The sequence below is a fragment of the Salvelinus sp. IW2-2015 genome, linkage group LG11 (genome assembly GCF_002910315.2).
Source record: "Salvelinus sp. IW2-2015 linkage group LG11, ASM291031v2, whole genome shotgun sequence".
NCBI classification, from domain to species: domain Eukaryota; kingdom Metazoa; phylum Chordata; class Actinopteri; order Salmoniformes; family Salmonidae; genus Salvelinus; species Salvelinus sp. IW2-2015.
This window is the reverse complement of record NC_036851.1, coordinates 22,491,725-22,509,768: the sequence shown is the minus strand read 5'-3', so window position 1 is coordinate 22,509,768 and position 18,044 is coordinate 22,491,725. Positions and strand designations below refer to the sequence as shown.

At 44.9% G+C, this 18,044-nt stretch overlaps 1 protein-coding gene across 2 annotated transcripts in view; it reads left to right on the top strand.

Moving 5' to 3' along the window:
- Window positions 1-18,044, top strand: part of LOC111969993 (immunoglobulin superfamily member 21-like) — a 270,568-nt gene that overhangs the window by 245,697 nt on the left and 6,827 nt on the right. The window contains exons 7-8 of one of the 2 annotated variants that reach the window (XM_023996456.2): window positions 8,082-8,167; window positions 11,229-11,421. In XM_023996456.2, coding sequence (XP_023852224.1) covers window positions 8,082-8,167; window positions 11,229-11,421 — 279 coding nt within the window. Of the gene's footprint in view, window positions 1-8,081; window positions 8,189-11,228; window positions 11,422-18,044 lie in introns of both variants that reach the window. The other variant, XM_023996455.2, reaches the window with a different exon arrangement.

Here is an 18,044-nt window from a genome sequence, read left to right as displayed (position 1 = left end):
CCTTTCTTTTGCCTGGAGAGTTCTTTCTTCCTGTCGATCCGCATGACGGATGGAGAACCTCGCTGGCTGAATGGACAGGAACAATGTATCCGGAAAGAGCCATGATTCCGTAAAACAGAGTATGTTACAGTCCTTGATGTCTTTCTGGAAGGACATCCTCGCCCTGGACTCGTCTACTTTATTGTCCAGGGACCGAACATTAGCGAATAATGTACTCGGAAGCAGTGGATGGTATGCACACCGAATGAGACAGAGCGACATTCTGGCAACTGACCAATGTTGTATTACATATCATGAATATTAACACGCTGCTCTGTGCTCGCCTTACAAATTGATTTGGGATGGGGCCTTGGGAGCTTCTCAGAATGGGCCACACCTCTGTGAGTTTCTTCCCTGGGTCTCACCACTCGCCTCAGTTCCAGAATTCATTAACTCAGTGCATCTGAATAATTAAAGGACTGTACTCCTTTTATTTGCATGTTCTATTATTCAGCAGCATGAAAAGACTGGAGGAATTATCATTTCATATACGATGCTGAAATATGATCCATGCCTGCGTCCACCAGTCATTTCTTCGCCAGACCGTGATAATCACAGAGCAGATGTTCTATTTCAGGAGGGCTGGTGTAACGTTTGAGAGTGTCTGTCTGTGTGTTGGTGTTTGTGGTGCGTGTGCCTGCATGCATGCATCTGTGCGTGCGTGTGTCTCTATGTTCACCTGCGTCTCATCTCCATATTTATCACACTTTCATCTTGGTATTGTAAGGAGTCCAGTGCAGGCTGCGGGTTGGATGTGTGAGATGAATGATAGTGTTGGATTGATGATGACGCAATGATCCCACAGTCACCCCTTTTCAATTGTTTGTTCTGTCTTCGCTCTCTTCCACACAGTGAAACCACTCTATATTTAAGCAATAAGGCACAAGGGGGTGTGGTATATGGCCAATATACCGCCGCTAAGGGCTGTTCTAAAGCACAACGCATCGCGGAGTGCCAGGACACAGCCCTTAGCTGTGTTATATTGGCCATATACCACAAACCCCCGGTTACCAGCGTAATTAGAAAAATAATACATGCTTTGTCATACCAGTGGCATACTGTCTAATATACCACGACTGTCAGCATTCAGTGTTCGAACCACCCAGTTTATAAATGTGTACATTCATCAATCTGACTCCATTATTAAGTGAATAAATGCAACAAGTCCTGTGCGAATCCTTGCATCACCGACTCAGTATGACTATAATGAACATGTGTCTATCTTGCACCATTGTGCAATTATTAAGAGGCTAGATACAAGTGGCTAATCCTGGCAACCAGTGTTCTAGCATTAATTTATTGAGTCAAGTAGATCAGGGATGTCAAGGTGGAACCCAAGCATATGCTATGTGTAGTGTAAATAACAACTACCTTTAGACCTACTAAATTATGACTGTAAAGTCAATCAAATAATCACTCTGTAAAATTAGGAATATATTTACTCAATTCAACTAATTGGATTTATTAGTCATGAAATAATTAATACTCAAACAATTACAGTGTACATGAAATACATTATGCGTTACAGAATAACAGAGTAAATTACTATCAKCTAAATAAGATTTAACGTGGTTACACATGTCTTCAATTCAGAATAATCTCTAAGAGAAAAAAGTGTGTGTCTGATACACACACAAGCTTGCTAACAAGTCCTCAAAGTATGAGTGAATTCACTGCCCTTTTAACCAAATTCAAGCAGTGCATCCCAATCTTGGCAGTTTCCTAGTGAAAACAAAAGGCAGGAGCAACACATCCAGATTATAATCTAATAAACTCAATTTTAATGTTATGACCAGACAACAGGAATGTGCCTGATAACCAGTCAACCCAAAATATATCAACCAGAAAACATACAATGCAATGAGACATAGAAATTGTGCAGCTCTTTACGAGCTCTTGAAACAAACTAAACACAACAATTTAATTCACACAGTAACATTAATTTCACCAATTCAAGTTTTTAGCAGTCCTGGCATTAGTGACCCCAGGACTTCCGTGGGAACGTCTAGTCCTGGAGATTGCCACAGCGAAGGTATGGCTCTCTCCTGTGAGATGCAAATATACAACTATCCATCCGGACAATGCCAAATTGAATCAACACACCAGGCTAGTTACTAGACACCTCTTCGTCACTGGCCTTCATCATCGTTCACATTTGTTCACTCTTTCTATTTGATCAACTACAGTAATCCCCCGTTTGGAACCTTTGTGTTGTGAAATAACAGCATTGAACCAGTATTATAGTTACCACAAGCAGGCTCGCCAAGATGCATGCGTGATACACCAAGTCCCAGGTGTATGCGTATTTGGCCAAGGCAGTGGAGTCACCAGCTTGGCTTGCATGAACTGCTCATCCATGGCAGTTACAGTCCTGGTGCTCTCCTCATAGAAGGTATAGTCCCACCAGGGAGGAACGTCAGTCTTTAGAGGTACTCTGCATAGAATGCTCAGCTGTCCCATCGTGGAATCCTCCATCACCTCCATCAGAAGTTGTGGGTTAGCTGGACAGGTCAGGCCCATCATCGGAGTCAGTTTGCAAATTCGATGAATCCCCACTCTTTGTGAAAGACTTGGAAAGCATTCCAAATAGCAATACAGTGAAAGTACACACTTCAACTTGCTAACATTCTGCAATGTATGAGAAATACAAATGACGCACTAAATGTCTCATGACAAGAGTTATGAATAAAGTTTCCCTATCATTAATATAGAATATAGCCAACAAAATTATCCAATCAACTATCTGACCCAAACGGAGGACGAGTTAGTGGACACAAGATCTGGATGGACAAAAGGAAACAAGCAAAAAACAAGCACAACAAAAAACCATACCATCCAGCATCATTGCAAATAAAAATTCAAACAATATATGGTGATGAACAATTATCCCCCCCCCCCTTTGAGAGGGATGAGTTTGGAACAAATGAGAACACTCTTAAACAATCCGTATAGTGTTGAGCAAATGGTAACATACATTTTGTAAATTCAACTTTTCATCAGTCGCCACACCTCTTCTTGCATCAGTGACCCCAGGACATTGCCACGGCGAAGGTGTGGCTCCCTCCTGTGAGATGCATATATACAGCCATCCATACGGATAATGCCAAATTGAATTAACATGCCAAGCTAGTCGCATCTTTATCACTGGCTTTTATAATCATTCACATTTCTTCACTCACTATTTTTCGACTACAACTCAACCAGACAATGCTGCAGGTTCTCTGTCTATTTCTGAGTTATCGACAGTCATCCAAATCTGTAGAGTCAGAGGCTAGGCCTGCTGATGTTTGGCTGAATCACAAAGCACACCTGATGCAGAGAGCGCTGTTGTTTACTGAGAGCACAGTGTGTCCACTGACCCATCCCACAGTGCTAACAGTTCAAGGCTGACCAGTGAGGAGGTTGGGTTGCTGGTCAACATCTTGGGAGACTAGGGCTTATTTCCCTGTGAGGCCAGGGCACTCCCAGGTGCCACAGTATGTCAGTCACATTGCATGCTGTTCTAATCAAAGGTGATGACGTTGGACGCCAACTGTCGTTGTTGGAGTGGGTCCCAGAAATTAGCTATCATCCTCTCAATGGTGCCAGCAAGCACTGTGACGCCAGTACTGAAAATACCTTTCGGACGGGAAGTGGGAGGTGGGAAGCAGGCAGTGGAGCAATCACACTCCCCAGGTAACTGGATAAGTGACATCTTCATCATGGACTTGAGACCACTTATAGTGTAATACTGTCATTTTGATGTGTATGATGAGCTTAATTCAATGACAAATCTTTCATTTAGGGCTGATAATTGATATGTCTACTTTAGGCCTAACTCAATACAAGTGCTGGACTATAGTTTCCCCAGTTCTGTCCAGTTCTTTCAGATAATTGTTTTTCCACATTTAGGTAGCCTGACTTAGATGCATTTAATTTCAACATAGTAACTGTAGGGAGTCATTGTTGTCATTAGGTTATGTATTGACAAGCTTCTCTCTTGTCTTGCATCTATCTCACCACTCTGTGCTCTACGCGGTAACGCCACAATCTGATTCACATCTCTGGAAGAGAGTAACAGAAGTAGAAGGAAGGAGATCCTGTTATCTAAAAGGGTCACCTGACTTGATATACTGTACATCGAACAAAAAATATAAAGGTAACATGCAACCATTTCAATGATTTTACTGAGTTACAGTTCATATAAGGAAAGCAGTCAATTGAAATAAATTCATTAGCCACWAATTTATGGACTTCTCATGACCGGGAATACAGATATGCATCTGTTGGTCACAGATAACTTTTTTTTAAAGTAGGGGTGTGGATCAGAAAACCAGTCAGTATTTGGTGTGACGACCATTTGCCTCATGCTCATCCCCTTTGCATAGATTTGATCAGGCTGTTGATTGTGGCCTGTGGAGTGTTGTCCCACTCCTCTTCAATGGCTGTGCGAAGTTGCTGTATATTGGCAGGAACTGGAACACACGTCAATCCAGAGCATCCCAAACATGCTCAGGCCAGAACTGGGAAATGTTCAGCTTCCAGGAATTGTGTACAGATCCTTGCGACATAGTGACCTGCATTACCGTGCTYAAACATGAGATGATGACTGKGGATGAATGGCACGACAATGGGTCTCAGGATCTCGTCACTGTATCTTTGTGCATTCAAATTGCCTTTGATAAAAATGCAATTGCGTTCGTTGTCTTTAGCTTATGCCTGCACATACCATAACCCAACCGCCACCATGGGGAACTCTGTTCACAACGTTGACTTCAGAATACCACTCGCCCACACGATGCCATCGGCACGTTATCGTTGAAACTGGGATTCATCTGTGAAGAGCACTTTAGTGAGCATTTGCCCACAGAAGTCAGTTACAATGCCAAAATGCAGTCAGGTCAAGACCCTGTTGAGGACAACAAACAAGCAGATTAGTTTCCCTGAGACAGTTTCTGACAGTTTGTGCAGAAATTCTTTGGTTGTGCAAACCCACAGTTCCATCAGGTCTCAGACGATCCCGCAGGTGAAGAAGCCAGATGTGGAGGTCCTGGGCTGGCGTTGTTACACGTGGTCTGCAGTTGTGAGGCCGGTTGGACGTACTGAAAAATTCTCTAAAACGACGTTGGAAGCGATTTATGGTAGAGAAATTAACATTAACATTTAATCCCTGCAGTCAGCATGCCAATTGCACTCTCACTCATAACTTGAGACATCTGTGGCATTGTGTTGTGTGACAAAACTGCACATTTTAGAGTGGCATTTTATTGTCCCCAGCACAAGGTATCTTGGCAGAGGAGAAATGCTCACAAACAGGGATGTAAATAAATTTGTGCCAAAAAAGGTAGAGAAATTGTCACGTCTGCTCCCGCTCTTCCCCTCCCCCTGGCGCTTGAGGGCGCCAGAATGCCTTGCATCACTCACTCCTGCCATCCATCACGTACACCTGCCTTTCCTCGTCACGCGCATCAGCGTTATTGGACTCACCTGGACTCTCTTATCACCTGTTCATTTCCTCCCCTATATYTGTCAGTTCCCCAGCTCTGTTCCCCGCTTCTGCATTGATTGTTTTCTGTTTGCTAACGCTGTTTATGTCTCGTTCTATGTCCGTTATTTATTAAATGTTACTCCCCGTACCTGCTTCGTCTCTCCGCGTCATCTTTGTGACAAAATGCAGAAGCCATCACACGAAGCATCGGGGAGTACTGGCGTTCTGGTTGGTATAGTGGCATCGGCTCTGGGTCACCACCGATGGAACCGGGGTGCCTAGCCTGCTCGTCGGGCTTCCACGCCCTAGCAGGCTTGAGAGGTTTCCTTGCCCCGGTTGGCTCGGTGGCGCCATCCCACGTCGGGCTCAGCTGGATCGTCAGTTCTTGTCTACCCAGCCGGTCCAGGAGTTTTTTGTTTGTTTGTTTGTTTTGTCGGTGATCGGGGGTGGATTCTGCCGCCGATGGAACGGGGGTGCCTAAGCCAGCCCGTCGAACTTTCATGCCCTGGCTGGCTCGAGAGGTTTATTGCCTCGGTTGGCTCGGTGGCTTCCCATCCCCGTCACACTCCACCGATCATCGGGTTGCCTCAGCGGGATCGACAGGCGTCTTGACTCAGCCGGATCGTCAGGCTCCCATGCCTCAGCCGGCTCGCCAGGCTCTCACGCTCCTGCCGGTTCGTCGGGCTTCCACGCCTCAACCGGCTTGCCCAGCGCCCATGTCTCGGCGGTTCGCCCAGGTGGGACGCCGGGTGGCGCCCCTAGAGGGGGGGTACTGTCACGTCTGCTCCCGCTCTTCCCCTCCCCTGGCGCTTGAGGGCGCCAGAATGCCTTGCATCACTCACTCCTGCCATCCATCACGTACACCTGCCTTTCCTCGTCACGCGCATCAGCGTTATTGGACTCACCTGGACTCTCTTATCACCTGTTCATTTCCTCCCCTATATGTGTCGTTCCCAGCTCTGTTCCCCGCTTCTGCATTGATTGTTTTCTGTTTGCTAACGCTGTTTATGTCTCGTTCTATGTCCGTTATTTATTAAATGTTACTCCCCGTACCTGCTTCGTCTCTCCAGCGTCATCTTTGTGACAGAAATAAGGTTTTTGTTAGTTTTTTCTGGGATTCTTTATTTCAGCTCATGAAACATGAGACCAACACTTTACATATTGCGTTTATATTTTTGTTCAGATATTTTCAAATGTGATGGAGGATCTCCTAATCCATTAGCCAGATGCAGGGTAAGAATCAGTGTCTGCCCAAGAAAAGGCATGCTTCATTAGTTCCGGCCGACGCTTTGTGACGTGATTTATGGGTGGAATTTAGGTCATTTATCTGTTTATTTATTTATTTATTTTAGTTTCACTCATCAATTGAAACAAGCACATTGTGATTTATATTGAGAAGAGTGAATTTGATTCATTGTAAGGTTCCTGAATAACTAGATGTTGGCGTGCATATCTGACCTATTTAGGATTCCCCTCGTCCAACCAAATCTCATTACTTGTATTTGGTTCATTGTCTAACATACGGGATCAGAAAGCGTGCTATATAGTTATCTAGAGGGAAATTGTCAGTCAACTGAAGCGATGCAGAACCAGTTTATGCAGGCCCAATTTAAGCCCCTACGACTACCACATCACCACAGAATTACAATGTGTCCTCCTGCTACAATGCTGTATAGTACATCACTAAGGTTGCATAGTTTAATCTTAAATGGATGAAACTCAATCTTAAAGCTGCAATATGTATATTTTTGGGAGACCTGATCAAATTCACATAGAAATGTGAGGTATAGATCTTACTGAAAGCAAGTCTAAGAAGCGGTAGATATGTTCTATGTACGCTATTTCTATGCTTCCCGTTCTTAAGTTTTGTTTTTGAGTCTTTTACTTTCAGTTTTGTACTGCAGCTTCAAACAGCTGAAAATACAACATCTTTGGTTATTGAACAGATATTTCACAGCAGTTTAGATGGTACAATGAGTCTCTACAAGTGTTTCCCAAACACTGTTTAGTTTTTTTCCCTAGCACTACACATCTGACTCAAATAATCAAAGCTTGATTATTTCTGCATATTGCACCTTTAAATCATATGCAAATCATTCAACGTCTTCATTCAATCTCTGCTCCATACATAATCCATATAGGCCCCTCTGAAAGTGAACAAAATGAAAGCTTCCCTGTCCCTTCTCCTGAAACTCCCATTGTTTCAGTAGGAACCTAATGGATACCATCTGGGGGCTCCGTCTGTGCTAAGACAAGGGAATTAGTTCTCTCGCTGCCACCACACTCCTACTGGTGCACTCCCATTCTCCTCCAGTAATGACTGTCTATCCAATTTAGTCCCCTCTCTCTCCAAGGGGGAATAAATCTGCAGTGGCCCTAGCTGTGGATGAAAGGACATGGAGGTCCCAACCCTCTCGCACCATGACCTTAATTGACAGGAAATTGTATTCGCCTCGCTCTCCCCTTCTTCCCTCCAAACAAAATAGGTGCCTCCTGTATTTACTTGACATGCCACTGGGTTGACACTTCTTTTCTCTTCTTTTCTCTTTTCTTTCTCTTTCTCTCTCTCTCCCAGCGGCTCCTAAGGGCCCCAAGCTTTTCATGACCCCCACCAGGGCAAAGGTAGGGGATACGGTGCGCATCACCGTGCAAGGATTCCAGGTAGGCGCTGGGGTTCCTGGGGTAAGTGCATGGGGGTTTATGAAACCGGAGGGCCATGTTCAGTTTGGGATAGGAGGGGACAGGGGAGATGTGCAGTTAAGCCTGTCGAGTTTTCTGATATAGTGACCATTCTTACAGGGTGAGGGATATACCATACGTCTTCTCGGTCTAAGGCTAGCATACTGTTTCTTGTTTGGAAAAAATCACAAGTGCACTATTGGAAAAAGTGACGTTTTAGAATTTTTGGGGAATTGTTTTATCTTCTCACATTTATTTTTTCACTGTTTGGTTCTGACTATGCCTCAAGGCAATAAACTATTTCTGTTTGTTTATGGATAGCTCCAATTCTCTGATGTTTTTTATTTTCTTAAGTCTATCTCCTTAAGGCATGCATCTCAAGCTAGCTGTTAGAGGATTGCTCAGCAGAGCAGAGTTRGGGTTTGTACCTGCTAGAGCATTCCAGTCAGGAGATTGTCCTTGTGTAACTATCATCCTCTGCCCCCAAAAATGATATGTTTCCAGTAGTAGCTGATCCCCATCTCAGTGACAGGAATAGGGATGACACAGTGTTGGRGCTGCCTGCTAGAGCCAGCCAGGTGGAGAGTGCAAGGCAAATTCTGATAGGCCATGCTAATGGACCAGCACACCAATCACCTTTGTTACTTTTCATTCACTGCTTCATGAATTTCTGGGCATGATAGCACTGTGTTTTTATAAAGTGTTTGTTTTTCATTGCTTTATTCTGGTTTGCTACTTTCAATCTAATAATGGCACTTATTCGGTGCCTTAGGTTTAGTGTAGCAGTTTAGAGTCTGTGCAGATGTATATGACTATCTCCACCCACTAATGTCATATTATTTGAAGATCTCCTTTGAATAGTGTTAAGAATGGTCACTATAAACAGGCTTGACTGGGACATACAGCCAATRGGGCCCTTCGGAAACAAACATCTGTGCATGGAGATTCATCCCAAAGAAAATCTCCCTTATCCTTCACTGGACCAAGGCTCTAGGGTTTCACTAGTAGATATGATTTAGTGCTAAGACATATACCTCTCTTGCCTTCTCATAGTGTGATAAAAAAGATATCAGTATCCCCTACGGTTTATAATATCAGAATTATACATAATCACACAGGGTAGGCTTTTAGTTTTCTTTCCACTTGATATGCTTTGTCCCCACTCTGTATTAATCCATATGAAGATAAGAAAGGCCCTGATGCTTTTATTGGAGCTGTCTTTTTCATTTAGGCTCTGTAATGCCGTTGGGGATATGTGATAGGACCTTTCATGTTTTTTATCTTGATATAACCTTATGCCATYACTGTCCCTGATCAACAAACTACTTTCATTTCTGTCACCATGTGAATTCTTTGGTTTCAGAACTCTTTTCAGGGCAGTCATTTTTAAAGGTTACACAAATCACACTAGCTTAGTCAGAATGATGACACACCAGCTCCTTAAGGCATACATTCAGTTCATTAAAGCATTTCTACAGTATGGGTCACACAGTGACAAGAGTCAAGTCGTGGTATTTTCTTTAAGGCCCTGTGCAGTCAAAAATGTGATTTATCTGTGTTTATATACATTTTCAATTGTGAAATGATAATAATGTCCTTGTAGTGTGCGAGCTGTTTGAAAAGACCACCTGAAATGTCAGCCTGTTTTGGTGGGATGGAGTTTTGGCCTGCCTGGTGACGTCACAAGGCGGTAAATTAGTTAATAGACCAATAAGAAAGAGAGTTTCAAACTTCTGCCTATAACAGCTAGTTTTCAGTTTTCCACTCCCCACTCAGACCACTTTCAAACAGTCCTAGCTAAATTCTTGCTTGAGAAACTGCTCTTGCTAATAAGCAATTTTTTGTTTGTTTTTGACCATTTTGATTAAAAATAATCACAGTAATGTACTTAATTGTTACCCTGAAATTATTTGATATTGAGATAAACACGGTTGCATTGGGCCTTTAAAAGGGCTGGGAGGTCACATTTCAAAATGGTAAAAGAAAATCTAGTCAGATTAGCAATAGTTTATCTCAATGGAATTTCATTCTGTTGCATCACACTTCAGGAATAGACATCTATCTTTTTCTGGCCTTTCGCTCAAGATGTATGACAGCAACATACTTGGCCCTCAGCCCTGCAGTATAAACTAGATGAAACTGGGTTCCCTAGCTGGATTCACAGAAACAGAAGAAACGCCTATCCTTCTTTGACAATGTGTGAAGTGATCATAATTCCTGATGGTGTGTTGTTCCCTTTGAATAACATTTGAGCGCCACAACCCSTCATTGCACTTTACTACTAAACGCCCTCTCCTTCCCTACTGACATGTTCTCCAGCTGTCTTGATTTTAATAACATGTCTGTATCCAGCAGATGGCAGAAAAGACATCCAGAGGAGTACAGCAGGAAGGCTTCTTCCCTCAGAGGGAGAATTATATGACATTTTGAAAAGGGGAATATTTTGAAACTGGGAAATGTCTTGAGAGGCATGAGAATCTGAAAACATTTGTAAATGTAAATCAAATCATATTTATTTGTCACATGCTTCGTAGGTGTAGACTAACAGTGTAATGCTTACTTAGGGGTCCTTTTCCCAACAATGCAGAGCAAAAGATAAAGATGAAAAAATAAAGATGAAAACAAATGTAAAAAATGGTAACACAGGAATAAATACATAGTAAATAACGAATAACAATAAGGAGTAAAAATAACAAGGCTATATACAGGGAGTACCAATACTGAGTCGATGTGCAGGGGAATGAGGTAATTGAGGTAGCTACTGTATGTACATATAGTAGTAGTAAGTGACTAGGCAACAGGATAGATAATAGTCAGCAGCAGCGTCTGTGGTGATTTCAAAAGTGTGTTTGTGTGAGTGTGTGTGTGGCGTCAGTATGTAGTGTTGATTATTAATTCATACTGCTAACGTACCATTGCATTAGGGGGGAATTGAGCTTGTATTATTCATGTAGCCTTTGCTCTTAATCTCTTGACTGGGACTTAAACTTTTCCCCCTCTTGTTCAACCCTCCTTCACACACACTGGGGTGGTCTGTTAATAGAATGAGGTGTTCCCTGAGCCCCTCTTCACCTGGACCCGGGTCGGGGGCCGTCTGCTTGACGGGAGTGCCGAGCGGGATGGGAAGGAGCTGATTCTGGAGCGAGTGCCAGCCGAACTCAACGGCTCCATGTACCGCTGCACGGCCCAGAATCCTCTGGGCTCCACGGACACGCACACTCGCCTCATCGTCTTTGGTATGTGTCCAAACTCATTACCATATTCTGTCATCCTAGAGGGCATTGCAGAGAATCACAAATGTAGTACTTGTTCTTGTTCATGGTATGTTGTATTCCCACTAGTCAAAGGAATATCCTCATTCAAATTCCAAACACCATTAAATTTGTGTTTCAACTGTTAATATTATGCATCCACATACTCTGAAGTATTAAGCAATGCATTTATGTAAAAAATATATATTTATGTGCCCATTTTTAGATATTAATTATCAATGCGAACTAAGTGCATGAGTAATAAGTGATTGTATCACTAAATGACTCAGCAATGCCTCTAGTACAAAGGCTGATTTATGCAAGTGAGTAATGCCCKTCATGTGGGTGAGTAGAAATCCAACAGCCATGGGAATCCCACAAGCAGCATGTAATGTACCCATTCTCTCCAACACTGACTACTAATAATCACATGAAAGGCCCATAATAGAATAAATGATCTTTGTTGTTGACAGTGTCATCTCTTTGTTCAACGACCCACCTTGAGCAAGCTAGATCAGTCTTTTCATGATGTGCTGCTATTTATCGCAGTTCCAAAGTCCTGAGTTTGATTTAGTTGATGTGGGAGTTGGCTTGCTTGCTGACTCTATTACTGCTGTATGTCCTGCTGCCCTGGTGTGTTTACCCTTGGGCCCTGTGGAATGACAGCATCCTGCGGGAGAACTTCATCAGAGGCCTGTCAATCATGGCTGCTCTGTTTTAATCAAAACGAGGATCAAAACGAGGATGAAGGTCTTCTCCCCTGTATTATATATTATCTACTCTCATGTTAGATATAACTGCCATGCAAGAGTTGGAATTGATATATATATATATATACAGTGGGGAGAACAAGTATTTGATACACTGCTGATTTTGCAGGTTTCCTACTTACAAAGCATGTAGAGGTCTGTAATCTTTATCATAGGTACACTTCAACTGTGAGAGACGGAATCTAAAACAAAAATCCAGAAAATCACATTGTAATTAATTAGCATTTTATTGCATGACATAAGTATTTGATCACCTACCAACCAGTAAGAATTCCGTCTCTCACAGACCTGTTAGTTTTTCTTTAAGAAGCCCTCCTGTTCTCCACTCATTACCTGTATTAACGGCACCTGTTTGACTCGTTACCTGTATAAAAGACACCTGTCCACACACTCAATCAAACAGACTCCACCTCTCACATGGCCAAGACCAGAGAGCTGGTAAGGACATCAGGGATAAAATTGTAGACCTGACAAGGCTGGGATGGGCTACAAGACAATAGGCAGCAGCTTGGTGAGAAGGCAACAACTGTTGGCGCAATATTAGAAAATGGAAGATGACGGTCAATCACCCTTGGTCTGGGGCTCCATGCAAGATCCTCACCTCGTGGGCATCAATGATCATGAGGAAGGTGAGGGATCAGCCAGAACTACACGGCAGGACCTGGTCAATGACCTGAAGAGAGCTGGGACCACAGTCTCAAGAAAACCATTAGTAACACACTACGCCGTCATGGATTAAAATCCTGCAGCGCACGCAAGGTCCCCTGCTTCAAGCCAGCGCATGTCCAGGCCCGTCTGAAGATTGCCAATGACCATCTGGATGATCCATAGGAAGGAATGGGAGAAGTCATGTGGTCTGATGAGACAAAATTTAGCTTTTTGGTCTAAACTCCACTCGCCGTGTTTGGAGGAAGAAGAAGAATGAGTACAACCCAGAACACCATTCCAACCGTGAAGCATGGAGGTGGAAACATCATTCTTTGGGGATGCTTTTCTGCAAAGGGGATAGGACGACTGCACCATATTGAGGGGAGGATGGATGGGGCCATGTATCGCGAGATCTTGGCCAACAACCTCCTTCCCTCAGTAAGAGCATTGAAGATGGGTCGTGGCTGGGTCTTCCAGCATGACAACGACCCGAAACACACAGCCAGGGCAACTAAGGAGTGGCTCCGTAAGAAGCATCTCAAAGTCCTGGAGTGGCCTAGCCAGTTTCCAGACCTGAACCCAATAGAAAATGTTTGGAGGGAGCTGAAAGTCCGTATTGCCCAACGACAGCCCCGAAACCTGAAGGATCTGGAGAAGGTCTGTATGGAGGAGTGGGCCAAAATCCCTGCTGCAGTGTGTGCAAACCTGGTCAAGAACTACAGGAAACGTATGATTTCTGTAATTGCAAACAAAGGTTTCTGTACCAAATATTAAGTTCTGCTTTTCTGATGTATCAAATACTTATGTCATACAATAAAATGCAAATGAATTACTTAAAAATCATACAATGTAATTTTTGTTTTAGATTCCGTCTCTCACAGTTGAAGTGTACCTGTGATAAAAAATGACAGACCTCTACATGCTTTGTAAGTAGGAAAACCTGCAAAATCGGCAGTGTGTCAAATACTTGTTCTCCCCACTGTATATATATATATATTGGAGCCTAACTCTGTTGTTATGTTCCAGGGCTAGTTTCCAGGGTTAACATATGCACAGGACATGTGTGTAGCTGCCGCAGGACAATCAGAGGGTAAATCAGCTCAGGTCCATTCAGCAGAGAAGGCCATTCCGCACAGTAATCTGCCTGCACTGCCATTAACAAATTCTCTGTCCATCATTTGATAAATCCGCACCCTGACATCCTCCAGTGAGCAATGTTTAAAAAATATGGTAGGGAAACTGCCACTTTGGGAAGGTGTTACCTTTGGGAYCGTTTTGGTAGAAAGAATACTAATGCCTATTTAACACCCTGATGCTACGTGCAGAATGTTGGCTGTCTGTGTGTCTATGTCTCTGTCCTAGTGTAGATGGCTTCCACTCATGTTTAGAGGAGCAGAATGGTGATTGAGTGACCTTGAAACCGTCCCCCGCGGCCTTGAAATGGGACACTTCCCACTGGGCAGAGACGTCAATTCGACATCTATTCCACATTACTTCGGTGTAACTTCATTTAACAATAACATGGAAACAACGTTGATTCAACCAGTATGTTCTCTCTCCAGGGGCAGAGTGGATATTTGGAGCTCTGCTCTCTTGGCAAACTGTTCATTATACATCATCAGGTATAACAGAGTATAAGGATGGCATGCTATTGAGACTCTCCTCTGGCAGAAAGCAGTACTCATATCTTGATCATGAACATATTCACGCACCCTAGGTGATTACACTGAAGTGACTCATCAAATCAAATGTTATTTGTCACAAGCTTCGTAAACAACAGGTGTAGACTAACAGTGAAATGCTTACTTATAGGCCTTTCCCAACAATACAGAGAGAAAGAAAATGGATAAATAATACAAAAAGTAATAATATGTAATAATAATAGTAATAATAAATACACAATGAGTAACGATAACTTGGCTATATACATGGGGTTCCAGTATCGAGTTTATGTGCAGGGGTATGATGTAATTACATTTACATTTAAGTCATTTAGCAGACGCTCTTATCCAGAGCGACTTACAAATTGGAAAGTTCATACATATTCATCCTGGTCCCCCCGTGGGGAATGAACCCACAACCCTGGCGTTGCAAGCGCCATGCTCTACCAACTGAGCCACACGGCTCAGGAATTGAGGAAGATATGTACATACAGTGTCTTCAGAAAGTATTCATACCACTTGACGAATTTCACATTTTGTTGTGTTACAGCCTGAATTCAAAATGTATTCAATATTATTTTTTTTCACCCATCTACCCACAATACCTCATAATGACAGTCAAAACATGGTTTTAGAAATGTTTGCAAATGTATTGAAATTGAAAACCAGAAATATCTCATTTCCATAATTATCCACACCCCTGAGTCAATACTTTGTAGAAGCACCTTTGGCAGCGATTACAGCTGTGAGTCTTCCAAGGTAAYTCTCTAAGAGCTTTCCACACCTGGATTGTGCAACATTTGCCAATTATTATTTTAAAAAGTATTCAAGCTCTGTCAAATTGGTTGTTGTTCATTGCTAGACAACCATTGTCAGGTCGTGCCATAGATTTTCAAGTAGAGTTAAGTCAAAACTGTAACTCGGCCACTCAGGAACATTCACTGTCTTTTTGGAAAGCAACTCCAGTGTAGATTTGGCCTTGTGTTATTGCCCTGCTGAAAGGTGAATTAATTTGCCAGTGTCTATGCTTGAATGCTTGAATATATGGAGTGGTACTCAGTAATGTGTTGTATTGGATTTGCCACAAACATGTATTCAGGACAAAAAGTTAATAGCTTTTTGCAGTATTTCTTTCGTGCCTTGTTGCAAACAGGATGCATGTTTTGGAATAGTTTTATACTGTACACGCTTACTTCTTTCACTCTGTCAATTATGTTAGTGTCACGTTCCTGACCTGTTTTCTCTTGTTTTGTATGTGTTTATTGGTCAGGGCGTGAGCGGGGTGGGCATTTCTATGTGTTGTGTTTCTATGTTGGGTTAAAGGGTTGCCTGGTATGGCTCTCAATTAGAGGCAGGTGTTTGGCATTTCCTCTGATTGAGAGTCATATTAAGGTAGGTTGTTCTCAATGTTTGTTTGTGGGTGATTGTCTCCTGTGTCTTTCGTGTCTGTGTATGTGCACCACACGGGACTGTCTTGGCTGTTCGTTCGTTCGTTTGATGTAGTCTGTTCCTGTTCGTGAGTTCTGCATGTAGTTATGTAAGTTCCATGTTCAGGTCTGTCTACGTCGTGTTTGTTATTTTGTAATTTCCAAGTGTTTTCGTATTTCGTCTTCGTGTTTCAATAAATATCATTTATGTCTAATTACCTCGCTGCGTATTGGTCCACCGATCCTTCTCTCCTCGTCCGAGGAGGAAGACGACAGCCGTAACAGAATCACCCACCTACCAAGCGGCGGGGGAGAGCTCAACAGAGCAACCAGGACTCATGGACATGGGAGGAGATCCTGGACGGCAAAGGACCCTGGGCTCAGCCAGGGGAATATCGCCGTCCCAAGGCGGAGCTGGAGGCAGCGAAGGCAGAGAGGCGCTGGTATGAGGAGGCAGCGCGGCGACGCGGTTGGGAGCCCGAGAGTCAGACCCAAAAATTTCTTGGGGGGGGCACACGAGGAGTGTGGCAAAGCCGGGTAGGATACCTGAGCCAACTCCCCGTGCTTACCGTGGAGTGAGAGCAGAACAACCTACCTTAATATGACTCTCAATCAGAGGAAATGCCAAACACCTGCCTCTAATTGAGAGCCATACCAGGAACCCTTTAACCCAACATAGAAACACAACACATAGAAATGCCCACCCGCTCACGCCCTGACCAATAACACAACAAAACAAGAGAAAACAGGTCAGGAACGGGACATAACCCCCCCCTTAAGGTGCGAACGCGGGCGCACCAGCACAAAGTCTAGGGGAGGGTCTGGGTGGCATCTGACCACGGTGGTGGCTCAGGCTCCGGACGCTGTCCCACACCACCATAGTCACTCCCCGTTCTGTATCCCCTCCCAATGACCACCTCCAACTAAACCCACCTAAATGAAGGGGCAGCACCGGGATAAGGGCCAGCACCGGGATAAGGGCAGCACCGGGATAAGGGGCGGCAGCTCCGGGATAAGGCGGAGCTGGCTGAGGACCTGGCAGGTCCTGGCTGGGACTTGAGGTCCTGCTGGAGACTCTGGCAGTCCTGGCTGGACGGACTCTGGCAGTCCTGGCTGGACGGACTCTGGCAGTGTCTGCTGGACGGACTCTGGCAGGTCCTGCTGGACGGACTCTGGCGTCCTGGCTGGACGACTCTGGGCAGGTCCTGGCTGGACGGACTCTGGCAGGTCCTGGCTGGACGGACTCTGGCAGGTCCTGGCTGGACGGACTCTGGCAGGCTGGCTGGACGGACTCTGGCAGGTCCTGGCTGGCGGATCTGCAGGTCCTGGCGGACGACTCTGGCAGGTCCTGGCTGGACGGACTCTGGCAGGTCCTGGCTGGACGGCTCTGGCAGGTCCTGGCTGACGGCTCTGGCGGTCCGGCTGGACGACGGCTCAGTCCGGTCCTGGCTGGACGACGGCTCAGTCCAGACGAGCAGTTCATGCGGCGTTGGCAGACGGGCAGTTCAGGCGCCGCTGGGCAGACGGGCAGTTCAGGCGCCGCTGGGCAGACGGGCAGTTCAGGCGCCACTGGGCAGACGGGCCACACCTGTAGGGAGGAGACGGAGAGACAGCCTGTGCGTGTATAGGCACTGGCTGCGCTGGAGAGGAGGAAAGCTCTGACAGCGCTGGACAGGTGGGAGCAGCTGGAGAGAGAACCCGGAGAGACAGCCTGGTGCGGGGCTGCCACCGGTGGACTGGTACTTGGAGGTGGCACCGGGTATACCGGACCGTGAAGGAGGACACGTGCTCTTGAGCACCAAGCCTCCCCAACCTTACCAGGTTGAATGGTCCCCGTAGCCCTGCCAGTGCGGCGGAGGTGGAATAACCCGCACTGGGCTATGCAGGCGAACGGGGACACCACCTGTAAGGCTGGTGCCATGTACGCCGGCCCGAGGAGACGTACTGGAGGCAGATACGTTGGGCCGGCTTCATGACATCCGGCTCGATGCCCAACCTAGCCCTCCAGTGCGGCAAGGTGGAATAGCCCGCACTGGCTAAGCACGCGTACTGGGGACACCGTGCGCTTAACCGCATAAACACGGTGTCTGACAGTACGCGCC